Source organism: Euprymna scolopes, chromosome 3 (assembly GCF_053919585.1).
Source record: "Euprymna scolopes isolate OS-2025 chromosome 3, ASM5391958v1, whole genome shotgun sequence".
Classification (NCBI taxonomy): Eukaryota; Metazoa; Mollusca; class Cephalopoda; order Sepiida; family Sepiolidae; genus Euprymna; species Euprymna scolopes.
Window position 1 is genome coordinate 154,393,457 of NC_136484.1, and position 21,729 is coordinate 154,415,185.

At 31.9% G+C, this 21,729-nt stretch overlaps 1 protein-coding gene across 1 annotated transcript in view; it reads right to left on the minus strand.

Moving 5' to 3' along the window:
* Positions 1 to 857: 857 nt before the first annotated feature.
* The window catches only part of LOC145259896 (uncharacterized), a 47,334-nt gene continuing 26,462 nt past the window's right edge, over positions 858 to 21,729 (minus strand). Inside the window, exons 15-22 of the mRNA XM_080117801.1 lie at positions 17,716 to 17,889; positions 14,696 to 14,869; positions 12,059 to 12,232; positions 11,394 to 11,567; positions 9,328 to 9,360; positions 7,882 to 8,180; positions 4,576 to 4,761; positions 858 to 3,647 (exon numbers count right to left, since the gene is read on the minus strand). Coding sequence (XP_079973927.1) covers positions 3,324 to 3,647; positions 4,576 to 4,761; positions 7,882 to 8,180; positions 9,328 to 9,360; positions 11,394 to 11,567; positions 12,059 to 12,232; positions 14,696 to 14,869; positions 17,716 to 17,889 — 1,538 coding nt within the window. The 3' untranslated portion in view covers positions 858 to 3,323. The remainder of the gene's footprint in view (positions 3,648 to 4,575; positions 4,762 to 7,881; positions 8,181 to 9,327; positions 9,361 to 11,393; positions 11,568 to 12,058; positions 12,233 to 14,695; positions 14,870 to 17,715; positions 17,890 to 21,729) is intronic.

A 21,729-nucleotide genomic window follows, 5' to 3' on the forward strand; every position in this document is an offset into this window, starting at 1 on the left:
TAAATATATATACATAAATATATGAATATATATATATAAATATATAAATATCAATATATAAATATATATATATCAATATATATATAAATATATAAATATATATATAAATATATATATATAAATATATAAATATATATATATAAATATATAAATATATATATATAGATATATATATAGATATATATAAATATATATATAGATATATATAAATATATATATATATATATAAATATATATATAGATATATATAAATATATATATATAGATATATATAAATATATATATAGATATATATATAAATATATATATATAGATATATATAAATATATATATATAGATATATATAAATATATATATAGATATATATAAATATATATATAGATATATATAAATATATATATAGATATATATAAATATATATATAGATATATATAAATATATATATAGATATATATAAATATATATATAGATATATATAAATATATATATAGATATATATAAATATATATAGATATATATAAATATATATAGATATATATATAAATATATATAAATATATATTTATAAATAAAAATATATATAAATATATATAAACCTATAAATATATATAAATATATATATAAATATATATCTATATAAATATATATATAAATATAAAAATAGAAATATAGATATATATACAAATAAATACACATACAAATAAATACATATATATGAGACGGATCTATAAGCAATTAGGTGAGTATCATAAAACGAAATATATAAGCAACTGTGATATGATAATTATAAAATGTTACAATATGAAAGTTATTAATGTTTTATATAATAAATTAAAAAGACAAAGAAAAACAAACAAATTTTTCTTTACAAGAATAGAAAACAACTTTATTAGAGAGAGGCACTTTCACAATTAAGAGAAAACCAATCTATTCGACAGTAAAATCTTTCGCTTTTGGCATCGTCGTTAGTTTTTGGTGACATCCGCCATTTTCTTCAACCAAAAATGCATCCTCCGCCATATTAAAAATCGGTAGCAGCCGGGGAAAAGAAAAAGTCAAACATATGTATTGTTTTTTTTTTAATTCATAAAAAATATGCAATCGAATATGTAATAATTGTTTTAAAGAAATCAGTCTTTTCAATTAAAACAATGTAAAGAAAAGAAAACAAGTCCCATCCAAAAGGATTTTATAAACTGAAACCAAAAAACCGTTTTTTGGTCGTTGTCCGCCCGACAAGCCCGAAAAAGGTTTCGATTTCGAGTTTCAAATGTTCAAATCACAAATTGGAAATTAGAATATATTTTTTTAGAAAATTCAAAATCCCTTCAAATAATCACCAAGTTATAAGCTGTGTTTTATCTGCCTTGAAGCCAGATTATAAAAAATTTAAAAATGGAAAGATTGTAACATTTAATCTTTCAAAAAGATTTTTTTAACCAGAAAATCAACAAGTATTAATTTGCAAGCGTTTTATGTAATTCTAATGATAAAATGGAAGATACAATTCGAAAGCAGTTAGTAAAATTTTGGATTATCATTTTTTTTTTTTGTTAATTTTTAAAACTGTTTTTTGTTACATAGAAAACAATATAAAAAAAATTTGGTGGCCACTTTTTTGGTATCCCTCTTTTATCCTTTTTTTATTCTGCTCCATATTTGACCAGAAAACTAAATCGTACCATTCGCCTTGATTGATTGATTTTGTAATTCTAGATTAAATCTTTCTTTCCCATCCCCTCGGTTTAAGATTAATCTTTCATAAAATATTGTTTATTTGTTGCTTAAAACGATTTCTTTGATGCGTTAAGAAGAATGACGATCGATATTTCTCGCACGGCGAAATTACAGAAATAATCGAAAACGCAAAGACCAGCAAGTTAACAGCCAATAATGAATCGATTGGAAGGCTCTTTCATTTTTTTTTTCTGTTTGGATTGATTTTTAAGTCGCTTATGTCTTCATTTTATTAGTATGACAGAGAAGAAAACTGTTGACGTAGGAGGGAGGAGAATCCGTAGATTTATTGGACATTTCGCGATTCTCCGGAAACGAACTCCCTACTTCCGGTGTATTTAGAATTCGTTTGAACAAATTCAAAATGTATAATTTTAAGATGCCGAAAATTCCTGCCATACTGACAAAATATAGCTATGAACGCATGAGTAGGGATAACTAAATAGAGTATAAGAATCTATGTAAAATTATTATAAAATTTAATTTGATGTAAGTTTAATCGTGATGCTATTGTAATTATCCAGCTCAAACTACAATATTTGACCTAACTCATTTGTTAGTTTACCATAGGTTTTGCAGTTATAGTGGTCTTTTTCAAAACCAGATGAGCTTGATAAATATTTTACTGCAAAGATTGTGTGCAAAGTTAGTATTTTAAATTCGGTTAAATATGCTAAACGTGTACGAATAGGTGCAATGAATGATTGTTTATAATAAATGTTAATTGAATTTGTTTTTGAACGAAATCCGAACAACTTGAATGGCTCTTATTACTTTTTTACGGAAATGAATGTTCGTCTGTTAAATATATATAAACACAATTTTGATATCGGAATAAGTTATTAAGTTTATTCTACTTTTCAACTGTGCTCAAATCTTTAACGTCCTTTTCATCCTTGATATTTTTATTTTCTGGTTAAATCTGAAGAAGTATATAACTACGAAGAAAAGAAAAGCCCTCAACACCTTCTCTGTCAATTCAGTATTTCTTTTTTTTTTCGATTTTAGTGAAATAGCAAAAATTTTGATTAACGTCTTCTGAAGATGTTAAGTAGCCGTCGTTTGGGAAAAAAAGTGACACCAACTTTTTTTTTTATATAGTAATAATCATTCACAATAAATCGATAATATAATCGATCAACTCAGTAAAAGAGTAATAATAATATTTGGATCATTATTTTAATGTAAGTGGTATGCATATGTTTGTATGTATAAATGTATATATTGTCTTTCCCTGATTAAAAGAAAATACCTTTCTTATATATGGCGGAGGTTTAAGCGAACAGAAGGTTATATGTTTAGTTTAGACGTAAAGAATATTTTAATTTGAAGAGAGTAATCGGAAAAAAAATGTTAGTCGTCGTTGTCTCGTATTCCGTAGGTTTTCGTTGCGGTTAGTTTTTGTTAGGTTAGTTTTCGTTGGGTTAATTTTCCGTTTATAAAGTCGTTAGAATCGCCCAGAGTCGTCGTGTTTTATCGTTTATTCCGTGTTTAGTTGATTCCGTGTTTTTTTTTGTTTGTTTCTTTTATCTTCTTTCATCCGGTTGAGAGTGTCGATATCGTTTCCGTTTTTCGTGTCCTCGACGTCTAGAACCTTCGTGGTCCGCTGGTGTACTTGCTAGAAGTGGTGTAACTGGTAAAGCCACCACCACTCCCACCAGTCGGGCCATCACGGCGAGATCCTTGGGAAAATTGGTAGCTACTACTGGTAGTGGTCGGCCCCATGGCAGTACTGGTTTGAACGCGGCTGCCACTGTGGGTCTGGTATTCGGTTCTGCTGGTAGTTTGTGACATATGAGCTGCGCCTTCAGTGTAGGAGCTGCTGCTGCTGCTGCTGCTGCTACCAGCGCGTCCGTTGCTGCTGTTGAAGCTGCTAAAATGGGAAACCATCTCCTGGTTCATCAGACGGCTCTGCAAAGACAAATGAGTAATATTTGAAGGAAGTCATATCAAGGAAATAATGTTTTATGTAGATTTGGTGGCATGTCATGAAACTATACTGACTTAAAAATATTTTTTACAGCTCTTATGACAAAAATATCGTGTCAAATATCCAAGTCGGATGTACCGGAAATATCACATGATAGAAATAAAACGTACCTGACACAGATACGCACATGGCCAGAAGAAATAAAACACGCTTGATTGTTTGGAGAGTAGAAAGTGAGCAATGACTTTACTATCGGCAGCCTCGTAACTCTAGTTTCTCTTATTTTGTTTTATGAGCGTTGTTTCTAACAATGGAGGATTAATTGCTGTGTTCTGACTCAGAATCATATAACACGTATGGTTGACTCCTTTTTGACATTGAAGTACAATTTTTAGCTTCTTACATCAAATGGCTTTATGCATGGACGTAATATTACATCCGTGATTCTGTTTTGCAAGTACTTTAATAGAATGAGCTTTCATAAACTCGGAGCACTTGTAGCCCCTCAACATAAATATCACAGACTAACCCGATAAATAGGAAAACCCTATCCCTTCATTCAAGAAATCTCTAGATGTTGGAAAGCTTTCTACTCTTATAGTTTCAGTTGCTAGACTTTGGAATTCCCATCCTACTTCTTGCTTCCCTGAATGTACTAACGTGCAAAACTTTGTCATCGAACAGAAATCTTGCTGCTCAACCTCCTACATAATGCCAGTGTAGACATAGGCCCCATATAGTAGCAACATACGTTCAAGTGGCAGTGTGCCTTCTTTGGAGGTGCCATGTAAAAGGTATATAAAATCGATAACAATTCAAGTCTTTTCTCCTCTTTAAATTTAAATCCACATGTGAAAAGTTTTTGCTTTGAATCAGAATAAGCAACTAATTTACCGAAAATATACTTACCCATGAATAAGACATCATTCCACTACGGTTCAGCAAGTGAACTTCGTCAGTGGAGTGGCGGTTTAAGATCTCGTCGGCCCTAGCAGACAAATCTTGGTAGATGTGTTCAAGGTCCAAGCCGAGTACACGTCGAGTGGACCCATCAGCCTGGGACATTTCAAAGAAATGTTGGAAACTCTTCCAGTTCTGTAAAAGAAAAATGGAAATATTTTCACATTGTAGTTTTTCTTTCCTTTTTTTCTACTAAAATAATAAGCACACAAAACAATTAAATAAAAACAAATATAATACTGTCTAGGTAATTCCGAAGTTTGGGAAGAATTGTACAATGAGTTGCAAAGGATGCAGGTGGTAAACAATAATCAATTTTAAGTTAATCTATTGCATGCTGGAGGATAAATTCTTGCTACAGACAATATTAATAAGCCAGTTAAGAATCTCTTCCGACTTCTGCCCGGTCATGGTTGATGGAACAAGAATAAGCTATCTCTCAGATAAAAAAAGATATAGCAGCATTCCGAATTCCGTACATATCTCCGTATTCGACAACACACACTTAAAAAAGGATGGAGGTTATATCAACTGTAGCTATGTCAGAATAGCAACAACTAAGTTGCTCCGAAATCCACACAGATGATTGGTTTATAGTGGTGAAGGCTTTGTGTACAACCAACCACTCTTTTGGTATTACTGCTAACCTTTGTCGGTGCGGATGACTGCCACATGACAAATCACGTTGACACACTGGTTCTCACCAGATCACCGAAGTTAAGCAACACTGAGCCTGGCCAGTATCAGATGGGTGACCATTTGGGAAGGCAAGGCGCTACATGTACTGCGCTGAGTCATAGAAATTTCCAGGTTGGTATCTGGAGATGCATTAATTCACTGGAAGAGATGCACCCCCAGTCTTCGTGAAGACATGCATCTAGAAAAAGGAAACTCTAATGTAAAAACCTGTAGTCTACTGTCGATGCCTCGGTTTAGTCTTGAAAGACAAAGGATAGCCGTGTCGGGACAGATGTACATGTAATTGTGAGGCAAGAGTTGCACAATCCTCAACAACACTTCTCCTGAATCGGCGTTGCTTGAGTTCAGTGGCAATGAGAAGTCCAGGACAACTGGAAACAATGCCGAGATAAGCGGAGAGGACATACAGCACCTGGAAGCCCCAGATGGTCACCCATTTAGCACAGACCAGATTCAACGTTGATTAACTTCGGTGATCTAATGGGAACCAGTGTGTCAACGTGATTATGCCGTACGTGGTCTTATATATATATATATATATATATATATATATATATATATATATATATATATATATATATATATACACTTGTGCCCGATATTATTCATACCCCCCCCTTGAAAATTGAGTTTATTAGGTGTAACTTTGTAAGAATTTATTGTTTACGTCCATATTGATACATATTCTTAATAAACCTCTTCTGATCATTTTCGTCATTTTAAAATCTCGGGATACTTGTAATAAAAGAAATATACAGCTATTTATAAAATCTGCAATGTTCAAAAATAATCATACCCCCTTATTTTTTCAGTATTAATCGAGTTTCTGACTGTTTGTTTCCCGTGTTATTCTTATTTTGAATGCTTTTATACAACCTTTGATTAATTTCATTGCGTTTTTTGCATTTTTTCAGAAATTAAAATGATATCAACTGAAAACCAATAAAAGAATAAAAATTATTAGAATGGGGAAGAAAAAAGAGCTTAGTAATGATCTTAGGACTAAAATTGTGAATTCACATAAGGATGGTTTAGGTTACAAGTCAATTTCCAAGAAATTTGAGGTCCCTACAGCAACAGTACAGAGCATCATCAAAATATTCCAGAGCCACCACACAAAAAACAACTTGATTGGTAGAGGAAGGAAAAGGAAACTGTCTGCTAGAGCCACCCGGAATATTGTAAGAAGTGTTAATGTAAATCCAACCACCACTACTAAGGACATTTTAGAAAATCTGGAGTCTTCTGGCATAAAAATATCAAGGCAAACATTGCAAAGGACTCTGCATGAAAATGGTCTGAAAGGAAGAAGACCAAGAAGGACTCCATTGCACACCGGAAAATACCTTGCAGCACGTCTAAAGTTTGCTAGGACCCATGTGAATTCTCCAGAGTCCGTTTTCTCAAGTATTTTGTGGACTGACGAAACAAAAATTGAATTGTTTGGCCATATGGATGCTTCTTACATTTGGAGGAAGAAAGGAGAAGCTTACAACCCAAAGAACACCATACCCACGGTGAAACATGGTGGTGGTAGCCTAATGTTTTGGGGCTCCTTTTCGGCTAGTGGTCCAGGTAGTTTGGTCAAGATAGATGGAACCATGAAGAAGGAGCAATATTTGGAGATACTCCAGAAAAACATTAGACAGGATGCGGAGAAGCTCCATTTAGGACCAAACTGGGTCCTTCAACAGGATAATAATCCAAAACATACTGCCAAAATAGTCAAGAAATGGTTTGAGGATAATCAAATTAATGTTTTGGAATGGCCTAGCCAGAGTCCCGACCTGAACCCTATCGAAAACCTCTGGCACATATTGAAAACTGAGGTTAAAAAGCGGAAACCTAGAAATTTGAGGGATTTGGAGAACTACTGCATTGAAGAATGGTCAAAAATCAGTGTTGATGCTTGTAAAAACCTTGTTGATAAATATCCAAAACGGTTACAGGCAGTTATTAAGAATAAAGGGCATGCTATTGACTATTAGTAAGAGAGGTATGAATAATTTTGAACTAGTGCCATTATTGTTTTTCTTTGTATAATGTTTCAAACTTGCATAATTTATTTATTTGTTGAGTTTAAATTTAATGCTTATGCTTGATTTATTGTTTGAAATCCCTTTAATATTGTCTACCTTCTGGTTTGAGCAATATTCTTATAGAAATCTCAAAGATCTGAGGGGTATGAATAATATCGGGCACAAGTGTATATATATATATATGATATTCTTTATACCTACAGACACTACTATTTCATGCTTATACAATCGTTAGTATAGGAAGTGACAATTCCTGCCGGTCAGGAGATTCAAACGCAGACACGAAGCCGCATTTTACTCCATTTACTAAGTCTTTACTACCACCTGGCCATCAAACAATTGCCACGAGAATGAAGGAAATTAACAATTTATAAACGCCAAATTCGAACGGAGACATCAGGCAATCCAAAATGTTCAAACGAGCAGAAGTCGTATTCATAGGTGATGTCAAAGTATTCAATATTTCAATTTAAGGATAATATTAAGAAGGGAGAGTAATAAAAGATGTGTCTCTTACCCCAAGACGTCTCTCGGATTCGCCAATTACAACAAGAGCTGCAATAAGAAGGTCATGTGACATTGTTCCATATTGGGTATATTGTCCGAATCTTGAAGCGAATGCAGACTCAGCACTGGTGTCGGTGCGGGTGATAAGCCCTTCAGGATCCTGTTGGCCACGACCCTGTTGACCACGGAGCATATTACGAGCATCACCCACTTCAACGGTGAGATAATCAGACAGATTCTTTTGTTCAATCTCCATCATTATTCTCTGCATCTCGGCTGTGTCATCGCGTCTCATGGCACTCTCGAGTTCTGAAAGAAAAATAAGATATAATACAGATTTGTTGTGGTGCTCACCTTTTGGATAACAGTGATCTATTCCGCTTGCTATAAAATCCAGTAGAATATGCCTCCCAGCGTTATGCACACTTGGCAGTCTGACTAACGTATAACCACACTCTGTATTTGTGATATTTTCTCTTCTGTTCAATATGTGTGGTTTCTACTAAATGTCGAGTTGCTTCTTTCTCCCAGGCCCTTACTGCTCCACAATAGGATTACATTTTTATTTGCATATAAATGTCAGCAAAATATAATACATCAGAAATAATTTATGATTAAATATACATCATAGTGCTTATAAATGTAAAATTATTCGTTGGATAGACTTTGATATCATATTGAGTGAACTGTGATGCATAGTTAGTCCCGGATTATATTGTATAAAGAGACTTGTTGACACATAAGATAAGTTCTAGTTTTAGTGCGTATTAGAACCTATTTAAACGAACTTTAAAACATTCTTAACTACTGTTTGGTATGACTAATAAGATCCTATCTGAGAACTCATCTTTCAAACTCCTTGGTTAAACACTCACAGACAACATGACACATACATTAAGGACATTGCCAAGTTTGCTGCAAAGAATGTAGGTTCCTTCTACTGTATCAGAAAATTACTCGCATCTGAGAGTACTCTATATCACTACAAAGTCTCTATTTTTGTGTAGCATATTTATTCCGTCAGGTTCATCATCGCAATTATTATGTTTCATAGCAAATTTTCAAAGCCATGAATCATTAGGAACTAGTTTATTCACGCGCTTTTAGTTTCGATAGCAGCAAATGAATAAATACAACCAACCAAAAAAAAATACAGCAATTTTATAATACTCTGATTTATTTGAAAGAAGTCATGTTGCCACTTGAACATAAGAGATTACTAATTGGGACCATGTCTACCGATGACTATGTAGGGCGTTGAGTAGCGAGATATTATGATTTTGAAAATTTGCTATGAAGCATAATAATTTCGATGATGAACCTGACGGAATAAATATGCTAAACAAAAATAGAGACATAAATCCTGTAAATGAACCTCATAGTTTTGGCCTTGTGTCAGTCTATGCTAGCCATATGACAAGTTGATATAAAGAGAGGTGATAACATGACTACTTACTGGCACGCAGATTCCTTACTTCTTCTGGGGTTCCTGAAATATAAAATAAATAAATATTAAAATAAAGACAAAACGATGGGGTATATTATATTTTTTATCTATTTTATTGCTTCTTGTTTGATAAAATATTATTTATTAAATATTTGCTAGATTGATTCCAGTAAATCTCACAATTAATAAAAGACTGCTTTTTAAATCACTGTTATAATATATATCTTTATCATTGTTTTTAAAATTTAAATGTGTGTTTATTACGTTTAAATATCAAATTAATACACGAATAATGAAACACCTGTTGTGTATTTTTTCCATTTATAAGAAAACTAAATGGCATCAGCTAAGTTTATTATTAAGCTAACATTTTGAATGTAATAAATAGAATTTATTTTGTAATTTTATGGATTTATGAAATACATAGACACTTCAAGTTTTAATTAGAAAGAATCCTACCATGAATTACGAGAGACGACAGTGGTCTAGCGGTTGACGACACGGACTGACCACATGAGTGTCCCAACTTCGAACCCAGTTCGTTCCACAAAAATAATTTCACTTAGGATGTTGGCAACCTTCACATGGTTCCTCCCTTAATCGCCAATGTCTTTCTAGAAAGAATTTTGACTAGAAAAATATCGGGAAAACCAATGCCAATAATAGAACTTTCAGATTCATATGATATGATACCGACGATGACCATGAATTACACATAATTTATGAATTTTGGTATGTTTTCATGTTGGAGGAATAATAAATATACATACAAATGAAAACTGACATGATCGGTAACGTGTTAAAAGGTTAGATTCGTGATAAAAATTGATGATGGAACAGCCAAAAACAAGCTGCGAGCAAAACGAGAGAGAGAGAGAGAGAGAGAGAGAGAGAGAGGGGGGGAAGATAGTGTTACGTATCTTTGTTTTGCCAAATTTACTGATTTCAATGTATATATTACACGTTCTTTTTTCATCCCGTTTATTATCGTTTCTTTTGTATGTAGACTATTCTTTACAATCATTTTTGCCTAGAGAGTGTTATCTTATTTTTTTTATAATTTAAAGCAGGTTATATCTTTTATTATTATCATTATTATTATTATTATTAGTAGTAGTAGTAGTAGTAGTAATAGTAGTAGTAGTAGTAGTAGTAGTAGTAGTAGTAGTAGTAGTAGTAGTTCTCACACATAGATTATTCACAGATGATAACCAGTGATATTCCTTCGAGTCTTGGTGATAACAATCTACCCACATTTTCAGTACTCTCCACCACTTTGGATAACCATTGCAAATGATTTTGCGTTATCGCAAAAGCTGTTTACCATTTATTTCTCGCTAGCAACGACCATTGGTTTTCACTGGAATTTAGGTAGTAACTAACCTTATCAAAGTCTCCATCCAGTGAAGATCTTGACAGTGTTTCCCATCCATATCCTCCTTGATCCTCCATGACTATTCCATGTGCTAGTAGCCACGACTGATGATATTTTAAGGGAGTTATTATTATTAGTAGTAGTAGTAGTTAGCATTATTATTATTAGTAGTAGTAGTAGTAATTAAAGCGATTTAATGAAATAAAAGTTTAAAATTCAAAATGATAAGCTCCACCTGGCTATTTTTTCCTGTTATATTTTCGTACACATATATTTTGCGTCATTGCACCAGTCGTTTACCATTGAGTTATCGCTAACAATAATAGTTGATCTACTCTGAAACTAAGTGGTAATAACTTCCTCACTATTCCAGTACTCTGTGCAGCCTTTCAGTAAAATTGTATTTAGTGGTCTCCCTTTTTTAGTCTTTCCATCTTCTTTGACACTTTATGATTACGTTTTGTGATGCAACCGGATCTGGTTCCATTATTATTATTATTATTATTATTATTATTATTATTATTATTATTTTATTTTATTTTATTAAAATATTAACGATGTTTACATGAACCAGCTAAAATATTGTTATGATATTGGTAGCTCTTTGTTCAATAAACTCTAGCTGCCTTTTGATGAAGTACGTATAAACTCTTATGGTAATATTAAAAGTATTTTTAATAGTTGAATAACAAAGTCTCACCGGCACGAGCTGGCCATACAGCATCCAGCATTTTTTTGGCACTTTGAACCTCTGCCATAAGCTGAGGATCCTTGGAGGCTTCCGCTTCAGCAATGGCTCTCTCTAAACTTGCAGGGTGCTTACTTTTCATAGCTGCTTTCAGTTGGTCACGAAGAACATCAGTAGGTTTAGAGGCTAAAATGGAAAATGAATTAAGTAAAATACCATACAAGACTGGGGTAAATAAATAGTATAACTATTAATTTATTAACAGCACCTTTATTCGTTAAAATTCCATGATCACCATAAATAAATATACTGTTCAGATGAAGTGCAAACATTTTGTTAGTTTTTGTTTGGTTTTGTAAATTTACACAAATAATACAGAAATTTTTACTTGTAAGAGAAAAAAATCTTTAAATTTATCAATTAAATATTAGTTATTCCCCTTTACTGATTTTTTTTTCGACCATAATTGAAAAATATACCCATGATACCAGTCATTAGGGCGATACTACATCATTTTATTATTTTTTAAATAAATTGTATTGAAGTAAGTTATTTTAGGATAAAGTTACATGGTACAACAATGACAATGGAAATACACGTCACAGAAAGCAAAGTTTGCTATGTCAGCTGAAAATGTATTTGAGTTCAACTTTTGAAGTTTCACATTATAAGTTCACCTTTACGTCCACCTCCGATTGAATCAAGTGTGTCCCTTGCTTGTTGGACGTCAGCCAAAAGTTCAGGATGTCCAGAGGCGACACATTCTTCGATGGCTTTTTCCAAACCTTGTTTGTCTTTAAGTTTCATGGCTCTCTTGAGTTTGTCTCGAAGAGAATCAGGACTCACGGAACCTGAAAGAGAAATTAATAAATAATAGCATGAAATACGATTAAAGAGACAAATTCGTGAAAATTTACTTGTCATTAAAATATAATGCCGTTAGCAATTTACCACTAAGCAACATCGTATTTGTTGTATGTTTATTGTCAAACATTTGTTGAGCAAGAAACAGAATCAGATGAAATTGAGAAATTTTTAGACAGAATTTGAAAAGCATGCAATCAAGAAATATTGGCATAAATCACATTCAAAGGAGTTGATTAGACAGACATTTTGAAAATAGGATGTTGTTATCAGTTATGCTATTTGATTATTTTTACGAAAACAGTTTATTTTCGACTGCTACTTTCTGTTTAGGGAAACTTTTTCTAAGTCTTTCAGGTGATATACCAAGGAAAAGTCCCTTTTCATTTACACTTGCATAAATTCCTGTTTAATTTTAAGACTCAACATAAAAACGTAGCTTTTATTTTTAATTTCTATTTCGAAATGGTTTTATTGTAATAAAATATGTTATAATCAAAATGTATGTTTTTAGTCGAAACTAAAGTGTTTCAGTAAAAATAACTCATTAAATGTTTTCGGACTGTTCTTTTCATCTTTATTATTGGCTTTTTTATCAAGGTTTTGGGCTTTGTAACATCTGACATCTTTTAGGAGTATGGTTTCATAGTCGGTATCATTCTGGTACTTTCGAATTTAAATTTTTCGTTAATTAACTTGGTCAAATACCGTTACATGTCATTCATAAATAGTAACTGACACGAGGTATCTAAAAGATATAATATGCGGAATGCGTGATTAATTTGCTAATAACCCCAATATGAATATATAATTCCGGATGGAATCATTTCGTAAGTAGTGTTTGATGATCATTTATTTAATATAAATAACATGCACCAATACACTGAAAGATTCTCAGTAGTCATTCTCTTACTTTACATCAGACAATTATTGTAAATTAACAGCTAATGCAATTAATTCGGCTTGTAGATCAGAAAAGATACCCTCCTTTGGTTTATACTTCATATATATCATAAATACGGCTTGACCAAATAGGGGAAGCCTCGTTTTCATTGAATGCTTGTAAGGTTTGAGTAGAATTGTATTCAGTAAGGATGAAATTGTTTACTTTTAAGTATGCATAAAGATTTTTGTTAGAATTTTCCAGGAAGTTATCAAGTATTTCAGACCGCTTAAAACGACTGGGAGGTTACATTTATCGATAGCCTGTGCTGATAATAACCAAGATAATGTCAACGGTGTAAATAAATCACTATTTAGAAATGACCGATGAGGAATATCTGGAACTGCAGTGGGAACAAGGTCCTGTTGAAAAAATAAAAGTATTTAATAGAACGTTAAGAGACAAGTAAACAGTAAGCAAGTATTTATATAAAAAGGTAACATGCAAAGGTGTTCAGTGAAGTTGAGGCTGCGGTGCATAGAGAATCTTGTGTGGTTGTCCAGTTTGAAGCTGTGAAAGTGTTAGAAATTGTGAGGTGCTTTTTTTCTTTTATTTTTTTTTTTTGAAAAAGACGAGTAAAATTTTGTATTATTTGAATTACTCGGATTATTATGTTCATCCTGAGTATTATTCCTTTCGGCCGATGTAATCCGACCTTCAGAAGCAAGGTCCTGTTGCGTAACAGATAAAATACTAGGTGATTCAGTTGAAAGTAACATTATTCAAGAGGTTAAAGGTTAAAGCCTATGTGCAGGCGATACTAAGAAAATAACTGCGAATTACTTAAGAGCATGCAAACCTTTCGGATTAAATAAATGGGTTCGCTCGAAATTCTATACATATTCCCAAGTTTGACAAAATACACATGAATATTGGAGATTACATCAGTCGAAATGTTTTGCGAATAGCACTCAAATTTAGAACAGTAGTTTGAATAATTCAAATAATACAAATTATTAATCCTGATCGAAAAAAAAAATCAGAAATATGAGTAAATTCTATTTCAATAAGAAAAAGGAAAAAGAAAAATAATTTAAATAATTCAGTAAAGCAGAAAGATTATTTAATAGATTTGTCAAACACATGCCAGTATGGAAAACATAATAAGAATATTATAAGATTTAGCTTGTGAGAGTAATTTACTTTGCATGCGTAAAAGAGTTTGACGAATCATTTGAGATCGAGTGAAGTCAAAAATAATTGTTGTCAACTGCTGTAAAAGAATCAATATCAAAGAATGGTCTTGAACCATTCTCCCTTACTCTTGAAAAACAGATAGAAGTCAAAAACGTCTTGAGAGATATCGCATTACCTGCTTCAAAAGTGTAGTTTCCAGTAAAGCATGCAAAACTTTATACATGGAAAAAATATTGTATACAAAAAGGTGTTTGAATGCTTTTTATGCAAAGGATTATAGGGCAAGCAGGGTGGATTATTTATTAATAATGGTGTCGCGACTATTATTTGAAGATGTATAATCCGAGATGATAATTTACGAAGAACTAACCTCCGCGACCACCGCCCAAACTTTCCAGTGTGTCTCTGGCCTTACGCAAATCATAAGCAATTTCTGGATATGCGGCTGCTTCTGCTTCGTTTATGGCTCGTTCTAAAGCCGGTCTGTTTTTTCGCTGGATAGCAGTCTTCAGTTGTTCTCGAATGGAATCGGCAGATTTGGTCGCTAAATTACAAGCAAATTATGTTGTGAGATTCATGGGGTTTTGTCTTTAGAGAAGACCCTTAAAAGTGGATCTTAAGCGTGAGGGTTTCAAAACAATTTCACAACCAATACAGTCAATTACATCTTTTCAATAACAAACTTAAACTAAAATTATTTTTAAATAAGAGAGTTAAAACTAATATCTTATGCATATATATATATATTGATTGATTGATCGATTGATTGATTACATGTTATTAAATGACTTACTGACTAAATATTTTTGTAACGAGTGATAAAAAAATAAAAACCAAATAGTTTTTTTTACTTTTAAAGGTTAAAAACTCCCAAGACTATATATGGATATATACGTATTAAAATACTATAATTGCATTTAAGAGGATTAAATGCACTATATATTATAAAACAAATTTCCGTGCTGACAAGATATGTGAAAAAAGATAAAAGGAAAGACAAATTAAGCACATAACTAAATCATGAAAACGAGAGTTTTACCGGGTTCGTTCGGATCAAACATCAGAAAAATATTTTTCTTTTCTGAAGACAGTCGTTTATCCGAACGAAACTGATAAAACTCTCGCTTTTGATAATTCATTTATGTGTTTAATTTTTCCTTTTGCCTTCTTTCACACCATAGCATTTATGTGGCTGCTACATTTATCTAACAATCTATAAAAGTATAAACAGTGGTTAACTTCTTAAAAAGGTCTACGCATAACGACGAGTGTATATAAAATCTATCGTTGATCAAATACTGCATACGTCTAGTAACAATAAAAAAGTACAGGTTAACAGCATATAACGCTGAGGTAGGTGGAGTTACAAGATTCAAATACTGAACATTTCATATGAAAAGTCTCTATGTTACCACAAAGTATCTCATTGGTTTGCTATAATAATTATTAATCCTTATCCTCGAGTAACATCTAAGCATTGATAAATGGTAACAATCAGTAAAAACATCTGTTTAAACAGCTTTAATAGAAATATTGAATATAAACTATTTCTAATGAGCTTTATATATTTATTTTTCGCGTGTTTCTAGGGAGCAGAATAATAAAGTATATATTTGTGATTTTTTAAAGAAAAAAGTGTATTTTAATATGTCCCACTTTACGTGACGGGAAGTTTTTTCTTCAAGACTTCGATGATCTATTTCGACCAAAACATTTTTATAATACGAGACAAGAAAACTAGTATTCAATACACTATAAATCCGTGTCTATCAATTCTTGTGATCATATCCGGCATTTTCATTGCATCTTAAGAAATGAAAAAGGAAATTATATTAAATACTGTTATTTCTGAACACAGTACCTATAATTTGATTCTTTGAATACGTTTCTATAAACGTGCAGGATTAACTTTGTAATATACTAGCATGGGTGCCCGACGTTGCCCGGGTGTTTGGAGATGTATGCTGAGCAAAAAAAATAAAAAATAAAAACGGTCAATTTTTTTAACTTTAAACCCTATTATGACGCCTTAACATTTATTGTTTTGGGCTCAAATCAAGTTATTAAGTTAGATCCATGTCGACGGAACCTATATCTAAAATTTCAAGTGTTTAGACCCAAAATTGTCGGAGGAGTATGGTAGAGTTCCCAAAAGTCAAATCGTTGAACTTTGACCTCTTAACAGCCAAATTTCTGGCCGAAAACAGATCACATAGATTTTTCAAAATCTCAGTACGCTGTATATCAAATTTTTAGTCTGTAGACTAAGAATTGACAGAGTTACTGCGTAGGGAAATGTACACAGACACACATACACACAGACACGTTCACTTCATATAGATATATAGATAGATAATGAAAAAACATTAAGAACACAAGTAGTTAAGGTGTTATTTTAATACAGAAGGCCCTCGAGATTAATTATTTAAGATGTATATTATTATATTTTAAAAGAATGTAAACTAAGATATTTAATTTGAACAGTAGGGTAATTACCTTTGTACATTTTAAATAACTAACTCATAAATGTAATATTCACTGTAAAAAGATTTAAATACAAATATAATTATTACATCAGTTTGCCTCATTGCTGTGGCGTGTCTGAACACATAAATACGGTGTATTTAAAGAGAACGAAACATGTTGGAGTTAGATGAAGCTGCGAGTTGGAATGCGAACACTTAGCGCTTTGTTTGTTAACTCACTTACCAGCTGTTGTTACTCAACATGGACTTCTCTTATTGTACTTAACGGATCCAATCTATTCTATATTTATATGTATGTATGGTTTTCACTTGACAATACAACACTCTATGTAAGTCTAAATGTAAATGCTGCTTATGCATTGTACGGCCCGCGATTTCCACCAAATTACTCGGGTTCACCCGAATGCTAAAGTCAATAACCGGAAAAGGCCGACCGCAATGTTAGGAACGAATGCGCTGTCTGTTTTCAGCTAATAAAATCTAAGCAGAAGAATTTTTTATAAATTGGAAGAAATAAGAAAAATAATTTTAATCGCGAAGGTAAGGGTTTAAGGTAAGGTTTAGGGTTATGGTTATGGTTAAGGGTTAGATAAATGTTTACTTTTTTTTAAATTGAGGAACGCTCGTCCGGCCTTTCAGTTTATTTCCGTCAGCTGCCGAGCTGGCACGAGCCAACTTTGTGGAAATCACGTATTAAGTAGCATGCAAATATATCATAAATATATCATAACTCTTTTCCTTTATTACAATAATGTTATCACTAACAAAAATGTATAAAATATTTTCTGACAATAGAATTTCTGCTGTGTCTATTATTTACAGAATTTTCAGATTTTGGCAAAATAAAAAGAAACAAATGCTGAAACTTCAATAAACAAATATTGCGATATGATGAGAAGCTAACCTCCTGTGCCTCCATCGATGATATTAAGAGTGTCACGTGCTTTCTGGACGTCATCAACCAACTCTGGGAAACCAGCCGCTACACACTCTTTTATAAGTGTTTCCAACGCAGGTTTGTCCTTACGTTCTATAGCAGACTGAAGTCGTTCTTGTAGAGAGTCAGAAGATTTGATTCCTGGATTTAAGTAGTGGATAAATCAATCAATAAAACAACGTTACCATACGGAAGAACAAACATATCCACATAAATCGGACGTATTCGCAATGGAAATTCGGAATTTGCATGCATTTAAAATAGTTATCCAAACTTTAAATCATACACGACTTAAGGGTAAACTAGTTATTTTGTCTAGATCAGTATTTGGTTAAAATAAAATATTAAGAAATTAAGATTTCTTTAAAATACAACACTATTGAATTCAGTTTTTAAAGTCTTTTAGTATATGATCTTAAAATTCTATTCTTTTCAACAAGAAATGTGTTGGCTATGCGAATAAAACTATTTGACACGAATTTCAATGTTGCATAAATTATGGCAAAGATATATTAGAGATACGCATAAATATAAGTGTCATTAAATAATTTGATATATATATATATATATATATATATATATATATATATATATATATATGCACTTTAGATTATCTTTAAATCATATTCCAAATAAAGAGTGTATATATTGGTATCCAAGTTTCTAGTTGTTTTTAGACAATACTGATTTTCATACAAAATAATCGCAAATTATTAGCAACAGCACCCGTCGTATAACTATAAATTCACATCTTCCGAAAAACGTTGTAAACTTCGATACTAATATGTGAACTCTTTATGTGGAATATAATTTGAGAAACTGGTGATAAATCTTTGAAGTTAACTCACAAAGTTTTGCTATTTGCTTTTAAATTTATATATATATATATATATATATATATATATATATATATATATATATATATTTGTGTGTGCGCGCGTGTGTAAATATCTGACATTCTCCTATAGATATATGTGTAAATATATTAGTTGTTTTTCTCTCCAGCAACAAATATCTTTAGTCACTAATCAAAATATAGTTATTTATTCAAAAGACTATTACAAATAAGAACCTATTCAGTTAAAATTGCACTCTCTTGTAGAAACATTTACTTTTTATAGATACAATATATTCTATTACAAAAAATGTATTTCCAAACTAAAATCTGTAATCTTTCATTATCATTGTAAGCTATCCGAATGTTGTCGACATCTATTTTCTTCGAGAATAATAATCCGAAATGTGCGGTTTAAATTCAAACAATTCATGCTGTGTGCATATCAATATTAATAAAGTGCGAGATATTTTTAAAATCGTCTAACCTCCATAGCCACCACCTAAACTATCTAAAGTCTCTCTGGCCTCTTGAAGGATGCTACCAAGTTCCGGATACTCATATTCCTCACATTCGTTTATCAATTTCTCCAATCCAGGTCGGTTCTTTTCGTCAATTGCCAATCGTACTTGGTTTCGAAGACTGTCAGGATTTTTGTATCCTAACACACAAAGCGACAAACAAAACAAAAGGTGATTTTTAAATAATATGCAAACAGCGTGTAAGATGGTGTGCAACTTCACAATACACGCACACATTTTCTTCTAAATTTACACATCATATAAATAAATAACCTACAATCTTTTGTTTGTCCTGGACATTTATAACATTAAGACAGTTGTGACAGAAGGTACATAGCTATAGGTATATATATATATATATATATATATATATATATATATATATATATATATATATATATATATATATTGTGAGCACAATACTAAGTGCAAAAACATAGATTGTAAGTTTTCGAAATGTAACTAACGGTTAAATTCAAGAAATATTTTGACTAAATACAAGAGGGCTGGATAGAAAGATATGAAAATATACAAAAAATATGTCAGAAATGGCTGAAAATAAAATATTGTATTTCGTATCAAAGTCGCGTGCCGAGATTTTATAGTCATCTTAAGCTTTGCGTTCTTGAATAATCTTGGCTTTTCTTAATAAGACAAAAAGAAAATACATTAGGTACAAAACAAGGCTCTATCTGCATCAGCGTAGATGTGACAATCTCATAGAGTGATAGCAACCCAAAAAGTCCTGATAGTATCATGAAATACAGTTGGAACATTCTGGCTTAGTGGTTTGGCTCCAAAACCATGCCTAAACCTAAAGTCATAATCTTGTGAAGGCTTTATTGGAAGCAATTACAAGCGACAGATATTGATATATTAAACTATGAGCAGGCCGCACGGAATTGGCTGGTTGTAAAATACGCGTAAATATATTTTGATTAACGCAGATTTCTTATTTATTACTATATTATATTAGACCCAATATATTGTAATGATTTAAGAAGTTTAAAAAAATTACTCGTATGCCACCGCTGAGAATCGAAACCAAACTTCCTATTTACTTTTTCCTTTGACGTTAATGCCTGCGCTATGAAAACATATTTGCTGCAAGGCCAAAAATAAAACCATGAACCAATAGCTATTACGTTACGCATGCATATTCGTACTGCTGTCATATGACTTTCACTTGGCAAATTCCATTGTCTAAATTTTCACACTTTTGCACCGATTTTCCCAAATATAAACTGGTTTGTTATAGAATATAAAACTATAATATATATAAATCTTCTATACATGTTATAACCTATGATTGCGTAACAGAATACAATTATTATCTATGACGTAATTGTTCCTAATGACTTACTTCTATATAACGATAGTGTCGTACACAATGTTGATATTTAATATGGAAAAATTCAACTGCTAAACAACGGCATTTTGGGCTGCGACATAAATTATAAAAGGATTTCGCCTTCGGTGACCGAGGACAGAGCACAAACTATACTTATATCCCAGCCTAAAAAGTCGAGAAATCAATTGCAATTTTCAACTTTATGAGATATGATCAAACACGAAAATGTGGTTGTAACACTGAACTATACAATCTATGATCTAATAAAAAGCAAAATGAGAACAAGCGACCGTTTTGTTTCATTTTTTAAATTTTCTTCCTTTGAATATTGTAAGGTTGGGTATGGGTCAGTCAAACCAGCTGCTAACATTGCCCCGCTTTTTATTGAAACCAACCGAGAGCTCTTTTTAGTATCCTCGTTGTTCCCTTAAGTGCAATTGTCTGGATCTGTTTTGCACTTGGTTCACCAGGAATATTAGTTAGGTAGGACTTCAGATTCTTCTTCATAAAACTATGGCACCTACAATAACTGGTATGATTGATATCTTCCCAAGATTCTAGTTTCTTTTCATAGCGTACATGAGACGTTGATGTTTGGTCTATGTAATTTAACATTAGCTATAAAATAGGTTAGACATTATTATTCTGTAAAGAAATGTGGTCAACGAAAGATAACCAGGAAAGTTATCAACACAAATCGTAAATCAAATATTAGACTATCAAAGTTGGATGTCCATAAAAACTGAAAACTTACGATATTATAATAAATCTCACTTTTTCATCCAATAAATTATTTGTCAAATTGAAACATGTAATAACTTTTTCTCGTGAAAATGTTACAATACCGATCAGATGCAAATACATTCAAATTTATTCAAGAATTTAGATAGCCTAATTTTTAATTTTACATTTTCTGATGTTTCCAATAATTTACATTTTCGTAGCTAAATCGAACGGAGATGATGGAAGGGATTTTGTCACGTGATTCCCCTAAGTGGTTGCAATTGATTTTTCTTTATCGGGAAATGTTTTATCCATTAATAGAGATTCGCCAAAGACGTCCGGTTTAAAAAGAAAAAAAAATTTGATCCGCTTTCAACGTAAAGAAAACATGTTTCTAATTTTCAGTGAAAATATAAAAAAAAGGTTCATCTCTGCTTTTAAGATTAATATATCGAAAGGCCGCGCATAATAATAAAATATCTTGCACTACTTCAGTTCCGTCATATTTGTCTTTTGTTTATTGATACTAATATTAAAGACATATCATATGC